This window comes from Hermetia illucens, chromosome 4, assembly GCF_905115235.1.
Source record: "Hermetia illucens chromosome 4, iHerIll2.2.curated.20191125, whole genome shotgun sequence".
Lineage (NCBI taxonomy): Eukaryota > Metazoa > Arthropoda > Insecta > Diptera > Stratiomyidae > Hermetia > Hermetia illucens.
The window spans coordinates 100,101,881-100,124,988 of NC_051852.1; the positions used below are offsets into that span (position 1 = coordinate 100,101,881).

Here is a 23,108-nt window from a genome sequence, read left to right on the forward strand (position 1 = left end):
ATAGCAACCATATATGCATTACGATATTCTTCCACCTGATATTTCAGCCACCTATATGTTTAAAGATCGAAAGATCGTCGAAAAGATTCCAAGCTAATAAATAAATAAATTCGTTGATTAATCCGCCAAATAACTAATTTCAATTTATTCTCAATTGTGAGGGCACTGCCACGCACTGATAGGTAAATAGAAAGTATAGAACATTTTCCACGACTAAGCTCCCCCTAACGCCCGGAGCTTCATTGGAGGCAAGGCTAAATTAGCTCTGACTAACTCTGAAATAAGTAGTTTCGTTGATTGAAATCTTTCCCTACATCTCAGAGACTTTCGGTGTTCCTTTGAGTTTATACAATTACCTCAGCATCATCTCTTTTCGACTGAACACACAAGGAAAAGCCCTTTCAACAAAGAGATTCTTCCCACTGTGAACAATCCTTTTATAATACAATGCATATACTTACTTGTGATATTGCGCCTGCAGGAAATTAAATTCCTCCTTTATTCGATCACAGCTTTCCACAACAGTGAATTTGAACGGCTGTCCTGCTTGTGGGGGCCCCTAAAAGAGGAAAAAAAATTTTGATGAAAAAAAAATATATATGAAAAACGAATAAGAAAGGGGGTAGAATGCAAATGCAGTTGAAATGTGAATTTAAAGTACAAAAACTTCTGGCTGCTGTCGAGGACAGAAAGTATACTCGTACAGACAGAATAGTGGAAGGAATGTGCATGAAGAATCGGAATTTATTGGAGACAGAAAATTGATACCGTAAGGAGTTGAGTTTTAGGATGTATGTATAAGTATAAAGGAGCAAACGTGCGAATACTTTAAAGTTTGTGATGTTGAAACTAAAGTCTTGGAGAGATTCCGGGCTCAGCATGCGCTATTCATCTATTCCGCGAAAATTGGTGGCTTTTGGTTGGCAATAACAAACAAATAACCACTTACTTAATAGATGAGAGAAATTTAAATCGAGAACGTTTTGCGAAGACGAGTTGTTTTTAAGCATTCTGTGTTTAGCTTGATATCTTTGTACATGAAACCCAACCTAGGAGGTCATTTCGGTTTGAATATGTACTGTATTGCATATACGTTTTCTCTCCTTTGTGGAATAAAGAGCGTCCACCCCATGTCTTTTTACTGACAACACTTGTTCCCTATTTTATTTTCAATGAGACTAACTCAATTCCGTTATCATCACACATAATGTCAAGCAAATGATAAGCTTAAAGTAGCAGGACAAGTACAAAGAGACAAAGAAACACAATCATCCATAACGACCAGGATCAAGCTCGAGGCAACAAGATCGAAAGGCTGACAGTGAACTAACTCAACTATCACACCGTCATAAACACAAAGTACAAGAAAGTTATCTCCCCCCATGAGGGAAATGATTCATAACTACAAAAGCCTTCCAGGAAAACCAGGACAATTTCAACTAATAGATGATTGCCACTTAACTAAAACCATCTGTCTGAGACCATTATTATATTCTGAAAGTACAAGTTCTTGTTGCCATTTAAACACCGATCTCATGTCCTTTCGTCCGCCCTGCGTTTCATCTTTATTGTTTGCCATGCCATCCACCATCATCATCACGAATTCAAAACGCTTAACCCAACCACTCATTGCTCTTCATAAATCTTCGCTTAACTTTTTGCATGTCACTTATAACACGAGCAATAGTATAAGTGTCCCTTATTCACCTCCTTACCACCCCCATTCAAAGGCGACTCGGAGCGGACGTTATGTTGAAACTCACAGAAATCCAACCGACAGCATTACGAAATTCAACACCCATAAAAATTGCAATGCGGTGTGGCATGGAACCGAAAAACCTCAAAAGATTTTCAGTTCTTCAGGTCTACCGCACCAATTTGGCCAGCATAAATTGAAATTCAAGCAGTTTACGACTCAATTTACGACTTTACTTTCCTTTTTGCTGTGGTCTGGAAATGAGTGTGAGTTGCAGAAACTTAAGTTCCTGAGGATTTTTAGGCCCCGGATGAGTGAAGAAGCAGAAGGAACAGAAGGGGTTGAACAGGGTTGAAATTCGTAGCTGACTTTGTAACTTTGTCCTTTGGTGGTTGTGCTTGGTATTCACTTGAACGTAGTCCCTGAGAGGTTTGGGAAGAAAGTTTCCCGTGTTATCCGAGAAAATATGTATGATACGGTGTTGCGGATAGTGAACAAGTCCTTTGCAAATAGTTTATCTGGTTCTGGAGGGAGATTGGCGCTAATTTAATTTGGGGAATAAAAGAGGCAAATGCTGAAGTTCCGAAAATGTATAGTGCTGCGACTGAATGTTTTGTAAACGATTGTACAAGCAGAAACTGGACCGAATGAGCAATGTCACCGAATAATTAAAATAAGGTAGAGAGAGAGAGAGAGAGTTAAGACTAAAGAGGTAATTTCTTCTTCGGTTCGTATTATTTATTACTCGTTTGTCAATTGAGTGTGAATAGGAGCCTCGTTAAACACTAATTATATATCGGAGAATGGCAGATGAAACAAATAATTGTCAATATCGTTCCTTAAAAAAAATGCTACTTTGCATAATAACTCATAAAGACCCCATTATTGGACTCACAAGTTTTCCGGTCAAACAAGTGCACTTTGTACAGAAAAGCGAAAACGTCAGGTCCAAAAGCAATTCCAACTTCTTCATAAAGTATAATAGATTCTCCGATGCTAGTATTATCACCACAATTTATCAGCTCGTTTCCAATGACTGGCATCAATAATTTTAACCCCAAACGTGCAGTCGTAGCCTGTAAATTTCCGAAAATAAATTCTACCCAAGGATCCCACTTCATCACTGATGAAAGGATTGAAAGAAGAAAGGGAGAGACGTCCGTCAGTGCCCTCTCACTTTGAAGTGGAAGTTCTGGGTAAGGCCAAATGCATTATAATAGACAGAAAAAAAATGCGGGGTTTATCTAATACTTTCGTCTGTTTGAAGAATGACACCCAGTTGGGAAAAAGCGAAACTCTATGTTCATTCAAAAAATCTGCTTTGATTCTAATCATTCTAATCATTGATTAGATATGCTAAAACGTCATGAACAAAACTGAGATATATGATAAACAAACCCCTTTGATAGGTTAGTGGTTTTATTGTACCATCATATACTTTTAGTTGTCTGAAAATGTCTGATTTTGTGCCAAATGATCGTCGTTTCCCGGTTACTTTTCTCATTTCATTCAAAGAAAGCGCATCGGGAGTAAAAAAGTTTATGGAAATGATGCTCAAAGTGGAACAACACACCGTGATTGGTTCTGTTGCTTTAAAGACCGTGGTTTCGATGTTGATGATGAAGAAACGCCAAAAATCTTCGAAGGCTGGAAATTGGGGAAATCGCTCGATGAAAATCCGTGCCACACGCAGGAACAACTTGTCTCCATAATAGGAGCTAAGCCATTTCCAAGCGATTGCAGGTTGTTGGGAATGATTTAAAAGCAAGAGCCCAACTCCTTCCTAATAATTTGAAGACAGCGGACGATGAGCGTGGTTCATCCGTGGCAAAGAAGAAAGGGTGTTCTTCATCGCATCGTGGCGGGTGATGAAAAATGGATTCATTACAGCAATCCAAAGAATAGTAAGTCATAGGGACTGCCAGGTCATGTTTCTACGTCGTCGGCTCGGCCGAATGTACACGCTGCTAACGTTTTGCTGTGCATTTACTGAGACCACATCGGTGTTTCTATCTTCAACGAACGAAACCATCACTAGAGGACGGTGTCGACATTAATTAATGCGGCTGAGCTGAGCGCGAAAAACGGCCACACCCACGGCACGAAAAAGTGATTCTATTGCATGACAACGCTTGGCCTCATGTTTCCCAACCCGCTAAAGCCTACATTGAGACTCAATAGGAAGTCCTACTGCACCCGCTATATTCCCTAGATATTGTGCCGACCAATTATTATTTGTTCCATTCGATAGAACATGGTCCGGCTGATCAGCATTTCCGCTTATATGAAGACATCGAAAAATGACTTGATTTGTGGATAGTATCATGAGACGAACATTTTTCCGATATGGACAACACTTTGAATGATTTATATGTAACTATTTGTTTCACAGTAGAGCGGCATTTTTCAAAAACAGACAGCGAGAACTTAATTGCAGACCTAAAAATATAAGCCAGCATACATGTCAAGCTTGTATTTAGAGTACATCAACACTTTCAGGAAGATGAAGCATAGTGTGACCAAAATCACGTTGGAAAAATATTTGAAAAGTTATTATTTCACCAAAACGAACCTTCGGAACATATCCAAATTACTGGAACCATAGAAGGAAGGAACTACTTAGGAGACAGTTTTAATGTACCTTTTAGATGCTTCCCATCGACTTCGATGTTCAGACCAATCTTGGTAAGAGAATTCGCGTCTCTCTCGTAACTTGTCCAAGATCGGTATAATCCCATATCGATCGCAGATACCCTCATTTCGGAAGTGATAATGAAGTATTACACCACGGGACCAATATAACATCTCCGTCTCCATTACGGCAAGGCACCGTTCATTGTCTTTTATAGTCGGCCAGAACCGTAGAGAGCAAAAAATAAATGCTACAATTGCAACAGAGAAAGCCAAAAGGCACCACATTGTAAAGAACTCTATAAAACGAATGCATACCATGGAAAAAGTAAAATGGTAAGAGGCAGAAAAGACGAGACGAGAAGGATAAGTGAGTGAGCGGCAGGAGGCGAACCATTGGGGCTCGTCTGTTGAAAGATACACAAACGAATAAATTAACATTGAAGCAAATGAGAAAGTTTCGATTAGTAATTTAAACCAACAAAATTGAAGGAATGGCTGTTTCTGAGACTGAAGGATGCGTGTTCATATGGACCTTCGAAAGAGATTATTTTAGAACATCGCGAAAGAACAAGCGGTAGCTATCACCAAAGATTTGGAAAAGATAGAAAAAGCAGTTCTACTGGGTTGGATTCTAACAGTCGGTTATAAAGAGAGTAAGATAGTATAAGCGATGTGATAAGACAAGACTGATGTGATATACAGGACTGAAGACAGAGAGCCATAAAATGCGTTGCTGGAATTATATAGAACGAGCAATTAAATCCTCTGAAAGATAATAGAAAAAGGAGTTTCGACTTGAGATAAGAGAGACGAACCCCATTCAGAGCAATGAGCTGATAGGAACGATTCCTGTGCGGGGCGTGCGTGGTATTCGATCGGTTGATATTGTAGCGGAGTATTAGCTGCTCGTTCGAGAGGCGAGACTAAAAAGTTTTGTCCCGACACAGTTCAAACGCCATCATTCATTGAAACAGGAAGGAGCGTGCTTTTGCCGTTGATGCCTACTTTTCGAGCGGATGCTCTGTGATTCCAGCGCACCTTTCGGAGTCGCTTAATTTTGATTCCTTTGGCTCTTTTTACGATCATCACAGCGTTCTGAGATCAAACATGCGTCTGTTCTTGGACTTTCCGATTATTCTATGATGAGAATTCGTCATGATGATCTCCATTTTTTCCTTACAAGATGGCGATTGTGCAGGAACTCTCTGAACGTGACTTCAATTCTCGAAAGAACGAGTGTGATTGGTTCCTCTCGAAGTCATCCCTGAGAAGCAATTGCTTTTTTTAGTGATGAAGCCCATTTTCATCTGTGTGGATCCGCCAACAAACAAAGCATTCGCTACTGAGCTAACACCATGAAAATTGCATCAAAGGCGTTTCCATTCAGCCAAAATCACAGTGTGGTGTGCAATTTGCTTAGCTTGAATTATTGGTCCCTAGTTTTTTCAAGAAGATTAATTTGCAATAATAGTTAATTCGGACCAGTAAGTATACATGTTACAGGATTTTTTCCCACGGCTAAATGAGTTGGTCTTAGTGGACATTTGGTTCTGACAATAGGAGCATCGATATCTGCTTTGAGGGAATACTTCCCACAGCGCCTCAGTTCAATTAGGGGCGGTTTAGAGTGAGTTTTTTGTTTTTAAAGTTGAGTGTTTATATTGACTGTTTAAGGATCCTACATAATTTGAAGGCTGGTATGCTGGCAAGAATCATTGTGGACACCAGAAATCGATTTACTCAGTGTATTGAGAATGGGAGACGTCAGCTAGCTGAGCTGATGTTCAAAACTATGTAAATCAAAACACATGGGACATGGGACTCTAACATAAAAAACAAGTAATTTTTTTTATTCACACAATAGGGTTGATTAAGTTTTGAAGAAAGGAAGTTATGCTGCTACACCCTGTATAACTACAGCATATTATCAAAGGTGAGCAAATGATACCATTAACAATTGAAGAGATGCAGCCAGGCATACTGTTTGAGGTTCTCGACAACGATGCAATATATTTCTGTTTATGTATTTCAGGAGCCCTGATATGGCATCAAACCCTCCATTACTGGGGTAGGATCCGTCAGTTAAACAAAAAATCATATTTTTTTATAAAAAATAAAATAATTTGGAGTCATATGCGAGGTGGCGTTTGATAGGGCCAGATTTCACGTTGAACTTGATGTTAAACGTAGAGGGGATTGACCCTCACGTCATAAATTTCTTCGCTTCCAAGTTAGTTGATGATGAAATCTATGACAGTCATTTCATCCTAGAACTGGCGAGTGGCTAACACAAGGACAGTCTGTCAGGTCTGGGGATTACTAGTATTTTGTCATTTCTTAATCGTAAGTGAGTGACCTCGTGAAGAATCTCAAATTGTTCATAAATAATACAAACAATCGTCAACTCTCCATATTATTGTTAACGAATGATCATCATACCTTTGCAACCATCTATAATCATTAACTCCTGTTATGAACTCACATTCATGCTATTATTTCCGTTGACCAATGCGAATAAAAAAAGAGCTAAAGTGAATAAAATGAAATGAAATAATAACAATGGGATAACAGCTGCCGGCTGTTGTGCAGACAATGCAATCGTCGAATTACACTTATTACGTGAAAAAACGAGTAGAGTGAGGGTGCCACTAAGAGGGTGATGGGGCGGTTGAGCGCAAATTGACAAACCGACTGGTCGTTCAGTGTCTGTAATATGGAGCACGTGATATTAATTTGTAGAGCATCACGATTTCAATAGGGGCTTTATCAGACACCATACGACTACATGCTGTTCCTCCCTTCCTGTTCAACGATTCCATTCATATGCCACCCTTCGCCATTTCCATCGCATTCCATACTTTCTCATTTTCAGTAAACAATATTGAGTGGTTGTATGGGGTGACGATATTACGATACGGTCAACTGAGCAGGATAGGTTCCCTGAATTCACGTCGAATATCACTCCTATTAAATAAGTACGTTGGTTGTTGTTGGTGTAGTTGCAGTGACCCTATAATTTCGGAATTAAACGAGTATTTTCATGCGACACGACATTTATGGTAAAATGCTAGTAATATAGGCTACAGTTGAAGACCATCCCCCACCCTTTCCGTATGAAATTGGTAGCAGAAATAATAATGTCACATCCTGTCTATATTTTCCATTTTTTGTATATCCTTGTCCGGCTTCTGACACGTTACAATCAAACGCATACAATATAGTGGTTGGGATAGAGGGTGCGAAATGCAACGATATTCTGGTTACTAAACGGGAACTGTTTTGTATCAGAGCCGAAAGCGGTGTTCCACCCTCAATTGTCCGCAATCAACCAAAGTGTGCATTCATGAAAATATCGTTTGTAGAGGGTGGAATAACACATAAAACGCGCAAAAAGAGGATTTGAGAGTAATACGAGCACGAAATTGAACAAGGGTGAAACTTTACAGTTGGCTTCGAAATGTAAAGATTATCACCGGACACGCCGCAATGCTTTCCCATTCCTTTGGGTCAGTGCGATCAAATTACAATATGTCTAATACTTCAAGGAATAGAAGCAATGAAATTATAGGAGGTGCGGTGTCATTTTACGATGATTGAATTCTGTGTATGTGATGCAGTACATCGGTGTGACGCCAAGTGGTTGCGAGCACTGCTGTTTGTAACTTCCCAGATGATGAAGATAGGGAAGCACTAGAAAACCATCTAGACGCCATCGACATACCAATGTATGAATCACAAAGGCCACGACCCAATTACCTACTTCGACATACCCCGGGAATTCGCAGTGAAATTTGGTGCCTCCTAGAAAGTTGATTTGACCGTCCTGTGTATATTCTTCTTGCTTCTATGATCCACTACAACGTCCTTAAAAGTCTTTTGACCATTCCCATGTACTTTCCTGGTTTTCTTGCCCTTCTCCATTCCCGACCCGATTTCTAGAGAATAGTACAATAGCTATTCGACAATTGATTACCAAAGTTTGTTAATTGCGCGGTCAATGGCACTGTGGCTAACTTTTCACTAATAAAATCTTATTCATCCATCGTGAAGCAGCAGACACCCAACTTCGGCAAACATAAATAATGTAGGAATCCACTGAAAAGCGGGAGTCTCTCAAATTTTGTCAATCAACTGGTGGCATTGAGAGGGACTTTTGAATTTTAAATTCGTGAAGATTTCGTGTTTTCCCAAATCTTGAATGTTTAGGGGTCTCATGTACCGTGTTTCCACTGCTTAGTGTGGGCATTCTTTCTGTAATCGAGTCAAATTCAAAGAGGAATTCCATTCCGACCGAGTACGCGATACCAGAAATTGACAATATAGCTGACATCTTAGACGTTAAGCCTTTACGTCAGTGACAAATAATCCTAGAGTGATTTTAAGCAAATTTTGAATTGAGACACCAAATGTTATTTAAATATGCACGGTATTCCAATTCGATGTGGTTCAAGGAGAATTCCCATGAAGAGTTGTATATTGATGACGCCCAATTTAATTTCAATCCCTGTTTAGCTTGCTGGCCGAAATATCGTCCACTGAAAAAAACAAGCAGATAGCACTGGCCTAAAAGAAAAATCCAGACCGTTAGTTCGAACGTATTTGCTTGAGGTTCATTCGTCAAGAAGACGACGTATCTTCATTAAACTTCTTGCTCATGGAAGCGCAAGCCCAGTTGGAGCTTTGCAAAGATGGTTTCTTTGCCTGGTATAAATAATTCAAAGAAAAACGTGGACGGGTTGAAATTGAGTATCATGCTCGTTTCAAGACCAAAACTATAATGAACTGTCACACACATCGTGACATTCTTTAAAGCGGATCGTCGCAGTTTCTAAAAGTGCACCATAGGTTCGGATGAGTGATGAAAGCGTTCTTGGTACAGAGGACCTAACGTTCCGTAAACTGTATTCTAGGTGCGTTCCTCAACTTCCGATAACAGAATAGAAGTTGAGACAACGTCTGTCACAGAATAAATGCCAAGAAGTTTCCAGGTCTGTCAGGGACTTTTAGCATGGTTTCCTGAAGAAAGGGATGAGTTTCTGAACAAAATGGTTAGGTATAACGAAACTTGTGCTATACACTTAAGCTCAAACAGAGAACCAATTGCTCTGAGTACAGCCCTCTTCATTCTGTGATGCTGCGTGTGTATTTCTAAGGCCGGAGATTATGTTGAAAAACGACATCTGCCTCATTATTGTATCCCATCAAAGACATTTTCTTGGATATAAAGTCTCATTTCTATTGGATTTACACCCATAACAACCCGTGGAATCCGTCATAAAGCATTTATAGCTAAAACGTTGATCGAGCGTAAAGTTGATTATGAAGGAAATTACAATCGAATCCAATAGCTTTATATCGAAAAAGTTGAATAAAATTATGTGGATGATCTATATGTGTATGTGCAAATATGGAACTTCTTTCTTCCCTTTCAATAATTTCATTATATCGGATAAAGTCTTTTCCTCAAACTGCGTACATGCACGAGCTATGGAATCCTTAATATTGGAGGATGCAATGCTACAAATCTTGACTCCATATATGTGTACTTGTATATTTAGTCCAGCAGAAAACCTTTCTACAACCACTTATCCTGTCAACGGGGGCAGAAAAGCACGTGTCGGCCGCCAATTTTCCTGTTCATCAGTCATGATATTCAGTCGAGTTTATCATTTTAGAAATCCACTTTGGAGACGACCTTCCTCTGCTTTATCCGATTAGGTAACCTTCTCTGGATAATGATTTGACGAGAGGGAAAAAAAGGAAGATTTTCTATTGAAATTTGTTAATCAACTTTTCAAAAGAACACAATAACAAAAAATTCCCGACAAGAGTTTCTAATAAGGGGATGTAAATTATACACCTACTATCCTCAACAATCCGGTCTAATGATGCTTATTCAATTTTATAGGCTAATGAAACCCCTGTCCAGTATTTGCCTTTAGCCACCCCCTTTTCATAATGGTAATTATCTCTTCTTTGGACATCGATTACAGAATTCATTGAAATCTTATTTGAAATATTAAATTTTCGTAAATGCGAGGTAACTAATGAATGAAAGAGTCCTTCAATATTCAACAATTCGCCAGATGGTCGAAAGAGCAGGATGAGATAGACGTCAAACCCTTAGTATTTCTCCCCTCGAGCGAGTTCAAAGTCGGCTCCTCGAAAACCAATTTAGAGCAAATCCTTGTTTACATGCTGCGAGCCATAAACAAACGGATATAGGAGATGCTCTCTCCCGCTGGATAAATTGTTCAGCTAGGCGTAAAGTAAACAACAGCCGCTAGCACAATTGCTGCTTCCCTTTCCTTCTGTTAGCTTTCAGACGAACCTTAGCGCAATGTTCACCGGTTCGCTTCACGTCCCCTGTTTGCTGTTATCGACAGAGCGTAACCTCATCACAAATTCACTTTCCCTTTTGAATCATCAACCTCTTGACTTTTAATCTTCAAGTGGTAATGATGATGGCGGTGTGCGATGGTGAGGTAGCCTTCTACCCTATGTATATTCTCGCATCACCCTCATTTCTATTCTCTGCGCTCGTGAGGGTATCTATTTGGGTATTTCAACGCATAGTAAACGCATTCAGTTTAACTGAATATCACAGGACCCCTTTGCCGTGACACAGCTGCCTTTCTCCTTGTGTTATAACCTTTCGAGCGGAAGGATAATGATTTTCTCCAGAGTAGAAACTACAAAGTGACACTTAATAACGATAACCGTTGGCGTCGGCCTTGTATTTTCTGTAGTGGTGGAAAATGTGCAGGCGACAAAAATGAAAGAGACACAGAGGAACCCTTGATAAAACCTCAAGTGAATTTGGTTGCTCGCCTGCAAAGGGGGATGTTTTGCTTGTATGGATATTAATTAAAATTGTATATAAGGATATGGATTGTCAGAAAATGATGGGTGGCTTATTGTGCATGACAAAAATATTAGTATAATCCTGTGGATTATTTCTGAGTAAGCTTTAATATTGGGAGTACTACCCTGAAAATATGAAAGTGTTCGATTCTACCACATTACAGGGTTTACAGTTCCTAGTTTGATGTCTCTTAAAAGAAACAAATTTAGATTGTTACTTACACTACAAAAACATATTAGGAACAAGTATGCGTGGGTGCTTATTGATATATTTGTTCCAATTTTATTGTAAAAACTGTTATTGAATAGCCAATAAGCCGTTTTTTCATGAGATATGCGGATCCAGTTTGATACACTCTATCCCTTATCCATACTATCTAATTCCAATGCCCTATGAACATGATTCTAATATTTAATTTTATTATAAATTTTGTGTGCTTAGTGAGCATTGTTTTTGTTTACACCAGGTAAACATGTGGGAAGTCTCTAGAGCTGTCACTGTCAACAGAGCCGAGTAGGCATCGTCTCCCCTTTCCCACTATAGTGATTTTGGAAACGACTTGATCGTATACTGTTTGTACACACTCAACTCTATCAGATATTCCACGTTATGGCGAATACGGAATGCCACGAGTCAGTGTTGGGTACCGCGCACAGAATGTGTACACACGGGCAGCAATTGAATTAACTTTGTTTACAGGCAAATGTTTACATTGTGCTATTTTCCTTTTATTTTCCCTATCTCCTCAGTTCCAACTCGTTCAAGTCTTCTATGTACATTTAAGGTCAGTCTAGGTATGCATAGGATATTATGGGGATTTGAATTGTTGTTGTTCAGAGTAATGAACTTCTATTTTCATTTTCATATAAGGAGTTTTCAAAGGGAAGGATAGTTATCCTAAAACATCACATACGGCTAATCTAACAAACTAGCCCATGTAATCAATCCAATCAATCAATCCCCAATAAACGAAGCCGATGGTTTGAGCTCGATGTACATATTTCATATTTGAACTTCTCGTCACTTGTCAGCGCTCTTGCGAAGGAATGTACAATAAATTAAGCCGTGGCCAAAATATCGGCAAATTGAACGTCACGAAATCTCTTGCAGAACTGACGTCATCAAATATGTGGTTGTCTTCGGATGCATGAACCTGTTTTAGTCTTCAAATTGATTCGTCTAAACCTCGCTTTTGATCCGGAAACATTGAAAATTGTAGTCAGACACCGCCAGCCTTACATATTTGAACTTTTCATCTAACTGAGTCATGGATTTGCCTTTTCATGGTGTATTTTTTGAGAGGAGATTTGTGTGCCCTTCAACTATGTCTACATTTGTTCAAAGTACATATATACGGAAGTCTATCGGGGCGTTCAGGGGTATGTGCTATATGTGAAGCAAACAATTTCTGCACGAGATTCGAAATACTAAAGGCACGGAAAGTTCCACTGTTTTCCATCATTCTCAACCAGGAGCTTAGTCGAGGCTCTCTAGATCATCGAACAGCATGCGAATTTGCTTTTGGTAGACGGGATTCGTACTCATTGCAAATATTCATTGGAAATATTATTAGACTACTTCGTCAATGCCCCACTGCCCCTTTATTCTTCACTTTCTAAGGAAACAATTTTTACCCTGCTTCAAACACCAAGCCCCTAACCGTGAAACTTGAAAGCAATCTGCCAAAATCAATTATCGATGCATGTACCAAAGCCCAAGCGCAAAAAATATTCATGCAACACCGGGTAATTGGATCCTGACATGGTTAATCAGTTTCGGTGTTCCTGTCATACTTTTTTGGCAAATCAAATTACCTTCTATCAATTTCCATCTGGCCAACACGTCTATCGAACATTTATAAGCTTCACCCACCCACCCTACAGACCTGCTGTTTTCCAGCCAAGTACAAACACAAATAAAACATAGAGCCATGCCATCATCATCATTCGTCCACGTAATTGAGTGAAAAGCATTCCAGGAGTGTGTGTACATTAACCCTTAGCAGACAAAATGAAATATTCAGTGCAAGACGTACAGAATGAGAACGCTCCAAGTGTTTATATAATTTTAGTAGCTCCTAGCAATAGGAAATTCCATGCTTAATTCCAACCATTTTTTCTCTTCCGCTCTGATACTCACTGTGTCGTTCGCATGGAATCAGGAGCCAGCTATTACGACGACATCAACGAATGAAACCTAGAGAGGCAGCCACCCTTAAACCATGATATGAACAAATCTCCTAAAATAAGCAGGAACAACCCCTGTCAACTCATACAGTGCGGCACGGAGTGGAATTTATTAAATGACAGGACCTGGCTGAGTTGAGCCTGAATCACACAGGCATCACCGCCCTACATGCGTGTACAGAATATATCCTTGTCATTACTGCCTTCAGGATAAATAGATGGAAAAACAACGATGGCACGGCAACAACAACGGCAGCGAGAATCAACATCGCACTTACACAAGAGTCTATACACATAGAAATGTTTGAAGAGAGGAATTAGGGGTGAGAAAAAGAAAACGCAAGGATAACCATGACTAAACGAGGAATTCGAATAAAATCTTTAGCGCCATAGTAAACATACCTACGTATAAAGTGTATATACACCTTCATAGGTATATCCATGCATAGTATAAGCAACGGCAACGTTTAGAAGCGAATTTAAGGTGGAATGATAGCTTGACATTATCCTTCTTGCAGATATAGCGCTCGTTGTGTACGTATGACGATTGATATTATACACAAGCATGAATGACGTACGAAAAACAAGTTGTTCAATTTTTTTTCTGCTTTTTGCTTTTTAAAGTTTGTCTGGTGTCTGAATTGGCGGTTTTTTGGCAGGACAAGTATGAACGAGGAGTTTTTGGGAAAGAAGAAGTATGAAACAGGATTTGGAAGGATTCAAAAGTTGTATCTTTTGGATCGTCATTTCATTGCGCTTTTCCGCTTCAGTAGATGCTATTGAATTCTTTTTTCTGCAAGGACTGGTTCATCATCTGCAAATTGACCATATAAGTATAACTAGTTTCTGTTGCTAATTACAGCATGTGTTCTTTTTTCGTAATCGAATGTGAATGATATTAGGCGCTGATTGGAACTGTTTTGTCGGAACAGTTGGATGAAGAGGCGATGATATTATTAGAGCGGGCTAACATCTTCTAAGGCTGAGCTAATAAAACTTAGTTTTCAACATGGCATCTTTGTGAACTACGAGTTCTGTCAAAAAAATATGAGTAATGTTTAAATTGTGCTGCGTTAGTTAATTTCACGGGAATAAGCTTATTCTCACTAGCAACTGAACGCAACTGAATTTTAGGAAAAGGAAGTAAGAAAGGTACAGTCCAAAGGTCTTTCGAAAATTAGTTGTTTTTCACTTAGTATTTTTTTAAATATATATGGCACCAATAAGCCTTGTTCACTGTTTTGTGGAGTAGTTTTCAATGAGACTGTTTCAGTTTCATTTCCATCATACTTAATGCTGTGAAGGTGATAAGGTGGCAATAGCAGGAAAGTATAAAGGCGGACACTAGGATTCATGACGAACCTTAATTTGAACCCAAGGCAACGAAATCAAGGGCTAATTTATTAAATTCTTAACAGATGATCTCAGTTTGGAACTTCCACGAGCTGGAAATGAAGTAGTGTTTGAGAGAAGCCACCTACATCTAAAGTAAATATAATAATAATAATCGTTGGCGCAACAATCCAATTGTATCAGGGCCTTGAATTGTGTTAGAGCACTTCATTCAAGACCGTAACCGTACATTACAGGATTACAGTACCATATAGTAGGCAATGTGATCAGCATTGCGCTCACCCGAGATTATTACCCTGATTTGACTCAGGCACTCATTCACAGCTGAGTCGACTGGTATTCGACGTCGAATAACAATAAAAATTCCACTGTCACCAGTGAGATTTGAACCGTGACCTTCCGTACGACAGCCTTGTTCTCTAACCGCTCAGCTATCCTGTCACACATCTAAAGTAAAACCAGTCCTGAACCGAAAGCTCGGCGCTTCAAGTATGAAAGGTTTTGTTGATTCTTTATATAAGAATATTTGGGATCGGAGTGTATACCCGTTGAATATACCTGATATTCAATTTGAGGTGAAAAGGAACCTTGTAATAACAGTAGGGTTTTCAACAAACTTTGTAGAATGGTGCGTTACTTTAAAACCTACATTATTTATAGATCTAGGAAGAACTTAGGAGGGATTTGCAATAAACTTTTCAAAATAAAGTAATATACTATTATTAACTTTATTTGAAGAGATATCGTAGCGGAGAGTATTTCGGAGCCTAGATACCATGTGCCTGCACCACCATCCTTGTGGTAATTGACTCCTTTCGGAACTCCCACTATTCTCCTTTGCAACCAATGTCAAAACTAATACCTGTTTCGGAAAATACTGGAGACATTTCATTTGATACCATGTGTATGGGCGCCACCCTTAGGTTCAACGTGCAGCAATGTAATTGACCGCATGTGCGGAAGTTTACAGTTCCAACCTTTTAACCAAATTTCGTGTTAATAGGTGTAACCATTTCTAAGAGCGCGTGTGACAGACAGACAAACAAATAGTAAACCGATTTTAATAAAAATAGTTATGGTTCCGATGCTTGTAGTTCTTCTAAATAAAAATAAAACCAGGTAGCTTTCTCCTACTACAATATATTTCAATAGTTAGTATAACTTAAGCTACTTTTTGCTATGATATGCCCTTCATCGTATTGAGAAAGAAAAGCGATCAAAGCATCCGCGTCTTTATTAACAAGTGTATAACATAAATCCTTATGGAACTTGAAACAATTCTTTCCTGTTGAGAGGTGAAAGTACTCCTGAGGTAGATGTATTCTCAAGAGATTAATTTACGACTGGCCTCGTAACATACTCTTCGTTCCTATCTACTTATAATTAACTATCAATACATCACGTTGCATCCAAAACTCTGTTATTTTCCCAAAACGAAGTAGATAACTTCATAATTTAGAAGGTCTATATGTTCTTCTGTCCATTACTTCACTTTCTTATCCTTTTTTCATTTCATTTTACCCATAAATCTCTGATGAAATTAAACATATTTTCAACTTATTGTTGGCTTTTCAAAACAATCACTTGTACGCCTGTAGGAAACGACTGAACCTAAAACATGAAATAACGTCAATCGGAGCAAGAAGAAAAGAAAATTGACGAAAACTTGTTCCATGTAACCGACTCCATTCCATTTTTCCTCCTCGGTAGCTTGCCTTTGTCGTTTTCTTGTTCCTAAAGAAAAGTTCAACAACTAACTTCTCGGTCGTCCACTTCAATGGAATTCTTTGCAAAATTTCCTGCCTCAAAGTTCCTCCAACTACTTTTCATGTATTCCTTCTTTTTCCTTTATCAACGTTTCCGGTCGATTCCGCTAACCAGAGTTCCTTCGTATAGCCTGAAGCCATAAAACTAGAAATACAACGGTACAAGTTATCGAGATCCTGCTATTCATACTCATGGTTAAATACAGCCAACTTCCGTAGCCTGCCTGCCAACTGACTGGTGGAGATGATGGCATGTACACGACAGCACTGCTTCCGCCGACGTCTCTCCCTTACCAGGAAGCAGGAAGCAGCACTACCGTTGCTCGTCGGTATCGTGTCTCCCTCGGCACTCTTTCTTCTCATCAGGGCTACTTTCACAGGACATTTGAACGTTTCTAGAGGACGACGGTATACGTTATACGTTTCAGCAATACTATAGCACTGGCTGGATTTCGTATTGTCATGCTTCACCTGGTAAACGAACAGAAGGCTCTCCGTTCGTCTGGGGGTTTGCTGGCGAATTTTGTAGATGGGAACTCTGTGTTTTGCAGTGTGTCCTTCCCTACCCTTGCTCGAAACAAAATCTCTTCCTGCTGCTTCTGTTTTCATAACGATGGCTCTTTAGCATGCTTTTCCTGCTTAACACGACTGTGGTTGGATGGTTTTAGTTAGCAAGCAAACTCAAGTGGAATAGTAGTGCGAATATCTACTCCTGGAGCATGAAAAAACACGACACTAGGAGAAGTACTACACTACACACAATGGATGAATGAATCAGGAATTGAGTAGACTTGTTATACTGAGTGGAAAAGCTAAGTACGAACAGAGTGGAGTTGGAACCGTTCGCTTTTTTGGTTGCGAGTTGTCGTTGGGGGTAATTGGACATTTGGGACTTATATTTTTTGGATTGGGTTATACACCAACAATCCCCAGAAGTGTAGTTTTTACGGCAATTCCGTTTTGATTGGGTATCGTAAGCTGTGATATAAGAATACTTTCAGATAAACGACAAACTAGTCTAGATGGGCCAAAAAGTTGAAGATAGCGGAATTTGATATTTTTAGGGACTTCGGAGGATGTCCATTATCCGAAAAATTCCCTTTGTGTCCTTTAGGTTCATTTCATGGCTGCCTAAAGTCTTTTTTCTAAATTCTATAAAAATATCCCTAATAACGGTAACACTACATAATAGCAACCATTAGGCGTTATATATATATCCTTCTAACATAACCACCTCCAAAACGAATATCTAGGACAATGGTGATGACGGGGGCGGGGATGATGAGGAAATAACTTTTTTCAAGTACCGCAAAAGTTCATTGTTATTGTCATGCAAATATCCAGAAATGGTGAAATTGTCGTAGCTGTAATTAAAGTTGATGGAGCCATTAGACTGACGGCGGCAACGAACATTTACGACAAGGACGATGGAAGCATAACACCCTTCCAGACCTCCACTTTGGCTGCTTTGCAGGAATGTTGTCGTTCTAGATGATGACGACGGGACTACCAGGCGATTTGTGAACGATGACAAAGAAGAGGAAGAATGAGTGAACGGTGAGTATTCGGGTTATCGCAAGATTGTAAGAAAAGTTAAAGAGTTAGCTACTTTTACTTTAGCGTAGGATAAGTTGAGTTGAAGCAAATCAATTGCTGACAATTTGCATAATTGCAACGAAGATTTCAGTGATTCTATGTTGGATAATGGATAGCTGAAAATTTACTGCATTTAAGTGGACTTTTCCGTATGGATGGAGATTGAGAAATGATTGGGAAATATGGGAAGTACTAAACCAATAGGTCAAATTGTTTAAAGATTGAGTATAAGTAAAAGTAAGTATTGTTTGTCAACGTCGATTTACCACTATATTGAAACATTAATTATTTTTGAGTGAGACGGTGAGGCGTATAAACCTGCGAACCGCTTTGTCCTAGCTGCTCCCAGGGCCTTCTATAAAAATATGGTTAGAAATAATTTTGCTTTCGAGTAATCGAGAATGAGGTCCCCTCAACATTAAAAACCCAGATAAAGCCCGGCAAAAGCCGAAGGGGAGGGAAGAGGATGCCCATGGACCCGAAACAGGGAAACAGCAGGGTCCGCAATCAAGCCTTTATTCGGTCCATATTTATCCCTTTTAGCCAATCAAAGCATCTTTGATCGTGACCAGGATTCGAACCGGGGCCAACCACGTCAATCATTATTCAGTCCACCAAAGTCACCTTTGACGAGCGGACGATATTCGAATCGAAGTTAACATTATACAAGACGATAATAAGATCTTCGTACCTGGCACTCACTGGCTCGTTAGAGAAACTGATACAAACACACACATTCTAACGAGTAGTTCTTAGACCCGTTACAAGTGTGAGTTAAATTTCCTTTTTGTCAAATCGAAAATTTGTACTCTAAACAAATGCGAAAGCTACAGTAAGCTAGACATGTATATCGGCTAGAGGACAGAGGAATTCTTAAGCACACACCAAGAGGAAGGGTAGCGGTGAAAGACTACTCACAAACCCCGAAAACTTTGAAAGAATTCAATCGATGTAGAGAAGATCGGATGTAAAATTGCAAAACTAGAGGACACTTCATTGAGCCAGGAAGCATGGAGGCAGCGTATGCCAGGGCGTGGACTTGGCTTGTAGCGCCATTAAGGGATAATTATTGGTCGATTCGCAATTGGATCCCAGTTACAGAGCTGTTTTTAAAGAGAAGATTGAATAGAAGCAGAAAAGGCGGAGAGGCATTCTTAAGCCTTTGTCCTGTTCAATAACATGCTTGGCCAGCTGAAATCGAGAGGTTTTCAAATCATTGTTACGGTCGATTTTGAGTATGCATTTAAAAGTGGCGGGAGGGACCACTGATAGCAAAACGGGAGACGGCATGTAGTTTTCAATCCGCAAGCTAACGTTGTTAAAATCGACGAAGCAAGTGCCAACTATAATACGCCGAAATCATTGTCGGCGGAGATTTCTAATGAAACAAATGTAGAGGACGGTAGTTGTTGCGATCGAAATTACAGTAGAAACGGAAGTTTTTTGGAGTCCTTCTCAAGCAAAAAGGGCATTCAAAATTGGCAAAAAGCTATTTGTCTGGGCCAAACAACTAACTTTTTGCAAGTTGTTACTGGGAATTTGTGTGTTCGTATTACGAACAACATTGAATCTTCAGAAAACGCATTTAATAACTCCACTATTGGCAGAGAAGCGCACACACATGAAGTTTATGGCGAATTTAGGACAAAAAAATATTGCTACTTCGGCTTCAGTCTAAACTTACTAAATAGTTCTTGACCCGAATGTAATTCATACATCGTATTTAGGAATGTATATAAGAAAGCAAAAAACACTTTGCAACCACATCAGCAATTCTGCCAAGGTGAAGCAGCGCCTAAAGAATTGCCTCTGCTCTGGACGAAACTGCAAAACTAAGGGGTCCTTCGCAATTAATCCGGCGGGCTCAGGAGTTCGTCAATACTAAAACAAGAAATTTACCTTTTGTAAGCAGAAAGAGGCTTTTTTGGTCATTCCGCACAATATGTACTTATTGCCACTTGGGAAGTAACCTTCGCGTATTTTCGTATGTTGGGCCCATGCCTTTTATCACCCCCCTCTCCATCTTCACTAACCTAAACTATCATCCTTTCATCAACATCACATTGTCTAAAACATGCACAGAATTGGCGAACCCACGACGTACTTCAGAAGTATACTAAATACAGTCTAGACAAAGCGATATCCACCTAATTATCATTATTTTTTATTATCAATTTGAATACACTCAACTCACCATCCTAAAAATGCGGTCCTTTCTACCCTAAAGTTCATCTTATTGTCATAACTGAACACGGCAATGTTATCCTGAAAGTGATTGAAATGTTCTTCGTCGTGTCAAGTATTTCGAATATACCAGGGCTATAACCCTTTGCTGACTTCGAATGAGCAGCCTCTTCTCTCAGAACCAACAAGAACTCCATGGGCAGCATAACAGGACAACTATAAGAAATGAACTCTTCCTTGCAATAAAACCAGAACATTTCAACAACTATCTCGACGAGAACGACATCAACAACAAGAGGAAGCCCAGCTGTATAGAGTTTGTACTCAAGGTAGGAGAAGTACCAAGGGAACTTCTGAAGGGATGTTGTAGACGTTGTATTCTTTGGTAAGCTATTCAAACACAGCAAGAGGATGTAACGGGCAAAAACAAGAATATCATGGTCATGGCAGTAGTTGTAGTTTCAAAAAGATAGGGGTCGAAAAGCATGCTATGCCATTCCTCAGCAAAAGCCAGTATTGAGCATTGAATCTGCACGTAAGCATTGGATATATGTACGATACAAGCTACAAAATTCAGTTAGGTACGTAATCCGGTTCCGTTGTTAAAGGGCCGTATCATCCGTGGTCAGCAGACCATATCGAGAATGTTCTCGTCTTTGTGAAGTCTTTTGTTCTGATTTGAGGGAAGACTTATAGCTGATGCCATTTGAGTTATATTTGAGTTAACTTAATAATTCGACGAATTCCGTCCCGCAACGTTAAACATATTCACACGAAGAATGCCATGAGTTTGGGTATGAAATTTCTTCCGACGCAAATGTGACAGTTCCGTCATTCTCATTGATAAATATATCCGCCATTACACAATATTTCACCGTCTGGTAAAAACACAACCACAAAGTATCTTTAAAAACTTCCTGGCTTTGATGCTCCACAGCCGTAACAACTTTTCTGGAGTCTCCAAGTACTTACTAGCCTGAATGACAAATAAAAGATTGCCATATCGTATTGCGACAATGTAACGATGCTCCTTTTATTCCTTTCCTGTTTCAGATTTCACACGATCCCTCATGACTCCAACAAGCCACCCCAACAATATAAAATCACTTCACAGTATACGGTAATAAACAAAAAATGTCTTCCCTTCAACGACTCACTTTCAATGAGCTCATACCATTCTTATTACTTTCTTCATGTCATTGCCAAAGACGAAACCAAATGCACGGGCCGAATGGTATCCTGGCAAGCATCGAACGAGCGTACTAGCCTGAAAAGGCATAAAAAAGACATAATACAACAGAACCTTTACGAGTTCCTATGGTCCTTGTAAGTTCGCCCCAGTCACTGTAGCCGTCGTCAACATTGTCATTATCGTTTCAGAAAACGCAGCAGGATATATCACCAAGAGACCCCCGCACTATTCTATGCTCTTGATATGAAAGGATACATCAGCCATAAGGAGCAAATAAAGACGACAGCGACAATCCCAAGTTCTAGCTCCGCATTCAACAAACATATACATTAACATATGGAGAAGGAACATGTACAGTGGAAGGAATAGACTGAACCCGACCAAGCGAATCAAAATGACATGCTTATCCTGTGAATCCTGTATGAGCTACGGGTGTGCCCTACAGCAGACTTTCTACGTATGTTTAAAGTCTTTGCAAATGCCGTCCTTGTATCCGCTCCTTCCCACTCTTTCTTATTTTTTCTCACTCCTTGAACGAATCCACTTTATATCCTTTTGCTCTACACCTACTCTCGCCCCGAAGCAATTTACCCAAGTCCTTTTTACTAGATGCTATACTTCGACGATTCATTAATTCCCCCATTCTACTGTCGATGTCCCGGAGGAAGCAGGGAAAAGGATCATCGTAGCACAGATAAAATACCCTTGGGGTTTTTATGAAACTGCACCCCAATAAAAGAAAAACCCGGCGAAGGGAAAGAAACGAATGAAAAGGATGAAGGTGCAGGAAAAAATTCACCGCTGTGAGCGTGTGGAGCAAAAAAAGTACAGCCAGACCCGACCACTTTTTATCACTTCCATTATGTTCATCGACCCTTTTCTGGCGTGTTTTATTCGAACGCCACCACCCCCGTCGTTGTCATGTCGACTTCTTTCATACCCTCAATCTAGCCGCCTTGCGTTCCACATCTCCTCTCCAAGTTGTACTGAATTATTCAGAACAAGTAGTGGAAGCTGTGAATCGGATAAGGATTCTTGCTCTTTCTGTCGACAACTCTCCATCGTTTTTTCGTTCCTTTTTCTTCTGGCAACAAAACAACTCCTAAGGGTGCCCGTGTAAGCTTTTGTATGTTGCTACCGGCTATGTTTTCTGAATGCTGAAGACTGAATCGCCGATTAGGGTTGAAGACGAACGACTGAACGAACGTTCGGGGAGTGCTAGGCAGATAGAGCATAGAGTGCTCTTCATTTCCTGGTCTGAATAGATACGAAGACGTGATATTCGACGGACCGTGATACCGTGCGGATTATGGGCATACATGATGTAGGCCACGTATGCCTTTTATAGCGATATTATCATCCGTTACACGCTACGTAGAACGAATAGGGTTCATTTGATGAATGAAGGAAAATCCTTTTTTCGAATCTCATGTTGGCCGTTGAAAATTATTCCTTCCAAAAAAATATAGGCAGAACTCAGTGCCATTTATAGTCACTTCAAGGAAATATCACATATACCGAGATGCTGTGGGAAAGTATGAAAATTTTCAATCCAAACTCCCTTTAAAGATAAATGTTGGAAGCCAATCTCATTCATCCTTCGGAAGAAAAATAATTTTCATTCATTTAATTGTGA

The 23,108-nt window shown here is 39.7% G+C and overlaps 1 protein-coding gene across 2 annotated transcripts in view; it reads right to left on the reverse strand.

Annotated features, from left to right (window-relative positions):
* LOC119653689 (protein groucho-like) overlaps positions 1–23,108 on the reverse strand; it is a 98,928-nt gene that overhangs the window by 24,689 nt on the left and 51,131 nt on the right. For both annotated transcript variants that reach the window (XM_038058559.1, XM_038058560.1), the window contains exon 3: positions 462–559. In XM_038058559.1, the coding sequence (XP_037914487.1) occupies positions 462–559 (98 nt within the window). The remainder of the gene's footprint in view (positions 1–461; positions 560–23,108) is intronic.